Below are 6,989 nucleotides of genomic sequence, written 5' to 3'. Positions count from 1 at the left end.
CTATGTGTTTTATCATGTCCTCCAGCTGATTTTGATGTATATTTAAGAGAACCATTTATCTATAGGACTCGCAATCTACTGCATGTGAGAGTGAAAAGTTAAAAATAATCCCTAAGTTTCTGGCCTGAACAGTGGGGCAAACTGTGATACTGCCATTCATCACTGAAAGAGGGGACAGCGGAAGAGGAGCAGGTCTGGAGAAGGGAGCGAGACTCTCTGAGGCTGACGTATTTCCCCCACATTTTATGTACACAGAAACTGAAATCTGGAAACATGAGATGGCACACCAAGACCAACCCCCTTAGTTCTCATTCTGTTCAATGTAAATATATCTTGTAGCTCAAAATGGTACGATGAGCCAGTATTTATGGACATAAGAACATAAGAGCAGTCCGTAAAAAATAAGGATTTCTTTTTTCTCCTTATGAAATTACTGCTTTATATGGAGCACTGTTTTGCTAACAGAACCTCTCAAACATTTATGGAATTAGGAGAATGTGCTGGAACTGAAATAGTATGTTCTAGGACTAATATGTCAAATATGCCACTGTGGTACTACAAGACATGCCTATAAGCGTAAGACAGGTATTTGTAGTGCTGCCACATTTTGTTGAAAAGTAAAGCTATGGAGGCTTTTCCTGCTTCTGCCTCTAAAGTAACATTATGGCATAAGCATGTTTTAACTGTCGTGCACTCTGCTGAAATCGGGAGGCCTGTGTTCTGATCCTGGCAGTGAGGTAACTAACTAACCAGCTGAGGACCTTGACCTAGTCAGTTTACCTCTCTGAGCTCAGCTTCCTTTTCTACAAAAATCAAAGGATTGGACTAGATGACCTCTTCCATCCTTCCAGCTTTAACATTTATTATCTCTGAGGATCAAGTGATGGGGTTTGTTTTCTAAGTGCTTTCTTATAATAATTACTTTAAGAGGTCATCATTATCAAGAATGGGCTTGGGCTCAGTGTTTCTGGACTACAGCTTTTCATAGCTATTGGTGTTAGCGTTTTAGCTCAGCATGGACAAGGTGATTCCTCTTACAAGAGGACATAGTTAGCTAAGGAATAACCTCCTCACCCAGAATTCAAAGCTAAATAATGCTTAGGTGAAAGTAATGCAGTCAAAATCTTAAACTTTCATTAAACACTAGTTTGAGCCTCCATTTAGCCTAACATACCTACTCATAATGCATTCCCTAGATACACCGCTTTTCCATTCTCCCAGCAATTCAGCTATGAAACTACAAAATGTCAACTGCACAGTAAACTTCTCTTTTGGAAAGACAGTATAGCTTAATGGTTGAAAGTGCTGACTTTTGACACATTAGGCTAGAATCTCAGCTGCATCTCTCCTTACTTATTGCTAAGTGACATTGAGCTGGGGATTTACCCCTTTCACCTTCACTTTCCTCGTTATAAAACAGGAATAACAGTACATCATGGTGTTGTTATTCTATTTAAGTATAAAGTATTTACTATGAGGTAGAATTGTGTTGACACTGGAGTTACAATGTTGAACCTATAGACCAGTAGGGGAGATGGACAAATAGTCATATGAATGTGCTGGAAAGAGCACACAGTGCTGTAAGAGCCTATAACAGAAAGATGTGATCCAGACGGCAGGGCCAGAGAAGACTCCCTTGAGAAGCAGGCCTTGAGTTTAGATCTGAAGGGTGAGTAGGGGTAAACGAGGAGAACAAAGATAAGAAGACGATTCTGGGTAGAAAGACAAGCCTGTTCAAAGGCCCTGTGGTGGGAGTGAGCTTGGCATGAAGGAAGGACCTAAAAAGTTGTATTAATGGAGCAGAGAGAATGCATAGGTGTGTGATAAGACATGCATTTGGAGAAGACCAGATCATGAGGGACCTTTTAGGCATATAAAGAGTCTCATCTCAACCCTAAAAGAAATAAGAAGCCATTGACAATTTTTAAAGTGGAGAGATGAGTAACAGTGATTTTTTTTGTCATTTTGAAAAGGTCACTTTGGCTGCAGTATGTAGATCAGGTTGTATAGAAGTCAGAGGAAATGAGGACAAATTATGACACGATTTATTGCCCAATCAAGACGCAAACGGTAGAATGATGAGAGGGGTTGAAATAAATTGATGAATTCCAGAGATATTTAAGAAGTAAAATCTATAAGACTGGCCATAGACTAGAAATACAGGCAATAGAAAACAAGATGTCAAAATTGACAGTTTTTTTGGGGCTTAAGAAATTGACTAAAAAGGAACACCAGAAAAGGATCATATTTTTATTTTGTTTTAAAAACTTTTTAGGGGGTGGTGGAGAGTAAATTAGGTCAAGTGTTCAGCTTTGCACATATAAATTTTAAGGTTATCTTAATATCTAAGGAGAGACATCAAATAGGTAGTTGAGCATCTGGAGCTCAGAAGAGATAAATTTATTGAGATAAATTTAACCTTGACCAACATCAACAATTAATGACCTGGTTGAGCAAGAGGAAAATCGGGGTACTGTGTCTCATAAGCCAAAGAAGAGAGGCTTTTAAGAAAGGTGAAGAAATCAATAGTATCAAATATGTCTAAAAACTCATGAAAAATGAGGTCTAAAAAATGTCCTTTGGATTCAGCACCACAGAGGTCTTTAATGGCTTGAGTGAAAGCTATTTCAAAACATGGGACTGGCTGAATATGCTAAAGAGCATGTAAGTGAGAGATAAGGAAATGGAAACTGCAAGTAGAGATCATCTATTAAGAAAGGAAGGAGAGATACAACATTAGCTGCGGGGTGAGACTGTGTGAAATGAGATTGAGTGAGGTGTTTTTTTGTCTGTTGGTGGCTTGGTTGGTTGGTTTTAAGATGGGAAAGATTTGAGCATACTGAAAACCCAACGAGAAAGAGTTGAGAGGGAGAGGTTGCCTATACAAGAGAGAATGAATAAAGCAAAATTCCTGGCAAGGGGGTAGGAATGAGGTAGGAGGAATTAGCAGCCGATAGGACACAGGATATCCCTTTATTGTAAAAGGAGGAAATGAGGATCAAATATGTACAAATACAGACAGCTTCATATGTCTGGAAAGATAAGGATTCCTATGTAATGGCTTCTATGTTCTCTGTAAAGGAAAAGAACAGATCTTCAGCTGGAGGTGAAGCCACTGAAAAGAGTTCATGTTTCAAATAATCCTTGTGAAGAACAGGACAAAGAAATGATCACAGAAACATTAAAACTGCTAGGCAGTTTTGAGGGCCCTTTTGAGGTATGTGATCACGAAATTATAGTGGAGCAAACTGTCCTGTTGTACTCCAGATCTCTCCTGTAGGTAGAGATTAATGAAAACGTATTATTTTTTGGCACTGTTTCTTTCCTCCTTACCTACCAGTGGGACCTGGAATAGGTTCCCCTCCACAACATTCTCATTTCTCAGACTGATTCGCAAGTGGCATCGGAGGAGTAAAATTGCATTTATTCTACACTAAACGTCTTATGACTGGAAACATCTAGAAAAAGATTAAAATTTCTCTCAACTCAAGCCAGTGCTTAAGGCCAAACTATTAACCAACCATTGGAACAATTTGTCTTTAGAAAAACAACTCTGACAAGTTATCAGTTATTACATTGCGATTGCCATTTCTAAGCAGAAATATATAGAAACAAGTAGTAAACTGGACGTGTTTACCTTGATGTGTGTGAATTATTCTTACATCAGAAGGCACAAATATTCTTGTGTTTGAAAATCAATTGTATAGAATTATAATTTCTCAGGTCAAAGTACATGGTTACTTTTTGATTATGAAAACTCACTTATGTGATGCTTCCCAGGCTTCCTCTTCTTCTAGAAGATCTCTTATGATGTCTGAACTGGAACTAAAAGGATATACATCAATATTGCCAGACAATAGACTGCACAGTTCCATTTACATAAAATTCTAGAAAAGGCAAAACTAATCTAGTGACAGAAAGCAAATCAGCAGACCAGTGGTACCTGCGAGCTGCAAGCAAGGGGTGGGCGAGGAGGGATTATAAAGCAGCCCAAGGACACTTCGGGGATGACGGGTAGGTTCATTATCTTGATTGTGGGGATGGTCATAGATGTATACATATGTCAAAGCTCATCCAATTGTGTGCTTTAAATATTTGCACTTTATTATACATCAGTTTCAATAAAGATATTTTAAAAAGCTTAATAAATTAGCAATAATAATGAAAAAAATCACCAAAGCTTAAATAAATCCCTCAACATAAAACCTGGATTCAAATGGAATAATACAGTCATGAGTCTTTTCCATTTTCCATGGCAACCGAAGATCAAATCATGTTTTAAAAACTTCACTCTAGCAAAGAGATTCACAAGAGATATTAAGTTCCTAAGTGGTTTTTAGTCCCACAGTAAGCAAAGTAAGGTAAAACTTAATTAATTTGAACTGTGCTAATAGTGGAATTTGTTATAATGCAACCTGGCTTAAAATGCATTGTATTTTTGGCCTATCTGTGCAAGGTAAATAAAATTACAGAACGCATATATTATTTCTTTAAAAAAAAAAAACCAACTGTTTTAAGGTTTTAGCATCTTGTTCTGACCCCAATAAATTCCTACCAGATAATTTTTTTTTAAAGGACATGTACATCATTATCAAAAAAGCTAAGATAGCCAAGACATAGAATGCCATTGGCACTGGATGGGACAACTCAGAAATAGCAGCCACTTCCCCAGGGTACAGAAGGCTAAAACAAAGGGATCATTCTCAAGTGAGAAACAACAGGTTTGGAAATGTTAGTGCCAATCATATTTCTAATGATACTCTAATAGATAAAGAGTTTACAAATTATGAAGACTTAAAGTGCCAGTGAATCATTCTCAACCACTTCTGACAAATCACTTTGAAGTAATGTTTGCCTATGTATGAACAAAAAAAGGCGATAATAAGAGTCAGTAAATACAGTTCTTTACAAATGTTTTACTCAAGGGCTTTCCACCCAAACTCCTGAAACTATCAAGGAGCTCTATGCGGGAGCCACTCTGATTGTGGTTCATGTGTACAATGGCCTATGTGTGGGGATTCCAGTCACACCTCAAGTACAGTGGCTCTCTAATATAGCTAGCACAATGGTTCTCAGGCTTTTCAGGATACGGATCCTAGCAATGCTTTTAGTATTTGTGGCTTGAGAAAATACATAATTATAATGAGACATTATAAATTCAGTAATACTTTTAGTTTGCATGCTATTAATTATAGTGGCACATGCATACATTTTTAAAACAGCAGCACATGTATTTGTGAGATACTCTTTATGTCTATAGATAATTTTTGCTGTGCATGTGCTTCTGCAGACCCACTGCAATCATTCCTTCAGGCATCTGGGCTGGTAACCATTGATCTAGCCTTGTCAGAAGACCTATGCATCTACTACTCTTTACACTGAGGGTGGCCCACTGCTCAAATGCAAGTTCCGCTGAAAATAATAACACATTAATTTATCATCAGTCATTGTCACCTCAGTGTAAACTGCTTATAACAAGCTTTCCAATTCAATGGCTAGCTAATGTAGTTTTTATTAGGAGGGAAGAGGCACAAGCAGGAGGCCTTTAGGAGATCCAAGGCAGATTTTACCGACTTTCTTCTTTTCCTAAGAGACCCTCGCTAGGAAGGCATAGATCCACTGCCACCCCTATCACCACAGAAGTGCTCTAAACCTTTCTGATCCCAATCTCTGTTATTCTTTACTTTGGTGATAATTACTCCAATTTCACAAAGAAAACTGAAGCTCTTTCAATGTAACCATTTCATCCCCTCTCTTGACTCCAAGTTATATTACTCCTTCATTCATTCTTCTTTATCTGGATAGAGCTACAGCAATGTTTCTCAACACTTTTTCATTATTGCCCCCACCGCCACAAACCTTTTTAGACATTTTTTTCCTAATTATTCCTACATGAAATTTTAATACCACAAATAGAACATATATCTGTTTATGTATTGTATATATACCTGTGCTTTATACATATAAAGAGTAAGATATTTTGGCCATCCCTGCCCACAAGAACCAATTTCTAACCCTTAGGGGGCAAAATTGCTCCTGTTGAGAACCCATGAGCTAGGAGAATTGGGATTAGGGGTGGTCATGTGGCCTCGGGTTCTAGTAGATGTCACACAGCTAGAGAAATAGTAAAGTCAGCTTCTTGCCAATACCCCCAAACACATGCTTTTTTTTTTTTTTTTAACAGGAAGGTTGCAAAGCATCCCTACTATTCCAGCTACGTAAGCAGAATGGCCAAGCCTGTCAACTAACTTAGTAATCTGTGATCAATTTACCTAGGGGCTTTCAAATCATCAGTACAAATCACTGGTTTGTTAAAGGAAAATATTTGCGGTACATTAATGACATAAATCTAAGAGGTTTTTGCTACGCTACCTCAGTGAAAACAGATGGTAGAGGAGGTTGACAAAAAACACATTTCAAAAGATGCCTGCAATTGACCAACCAGACTACATGATTTCATGATTGCCTCAATTCTTCTTACCCTTCCGTCTACTTCAGCTCAGTCACTAACCTGAACAATAACCAATCAATAGACTGAATGATACAAAGTCTGGGAGGTTTGAAGTTTACCTAAGATGAAGCATCAGGATTATCTGCTATATCTGCTGCTCCAATCCTAGTCAGAAATGGAGATACTAATACATTTAAAACACCAGGTTGGACTGTTCATTCCTTCTTAAGGTTTTGTACTTAAACTCAGAAGCCACATTCCTGAAACTGAACATACAGTTTCACAAATAGGATTTTAGAAAGAGATTTAGACTACTGGGCATAACAGCAAGTGGTACTAAAATTATCATTCTCAGATCTCTTCAGTGTAGACAGAAGTAGTTATTGGGTCTTCGGAAAAGTCATGACGTATTTTGTCTATGTTTTTCAAAGGTCATTTATTTATATAAAGAACAAAGATCCATCAATGATATATGGCCCATTTTGTTTGATAACCTTTTGCCATCTTTCAGTGACCTTCATAATTCCTCATTCATAGA

General features: G+C 37.7%; 1 protein-coding gene across 1 annotated transcript in view; it reads right to left on the bottom strand.

The window, feature by feature from the left end:
* RAD18 (RAD18 E3 ubiquitin protein ligase) overlaps window positions 1-6,989 on the bottom strand; it is a 116,055-nt gene that overhangs the window by 5,124 nt on the left and 103,942 nt on the right. The window contains exon 11 of the mRNA XM_019651031.1: window positions 3,763-3,825. Within this exon, the coding sequence (XP_019506576.1) occupies window positions 3,763-3,825 (63 nt within the window). The remainder of the gene's footprint in view (window positions 1-3,762; window positions 3,826-6,989) is intronic.

This window comes from Hipposideros armiger, unplaced genomic scaffold (assembly GCF_001890085.2).
Source record: "Hipposideros armiger isolate ML-2016 unplaced genomic scaffold, ASM189008v1 scaffold_152, whole genome shotgun sequence".
Lineage (NCBI taxonomy): Eukaryota > Metazoa > Chordata > Mammalia > Chiroptera > Hipposideridae > Hipposideros > Hipposideros armiger.
Note: the sequence above shows the minus strand (reverse complement) of the source record. Positions and strands in the feature narration are given on the sequence as shown.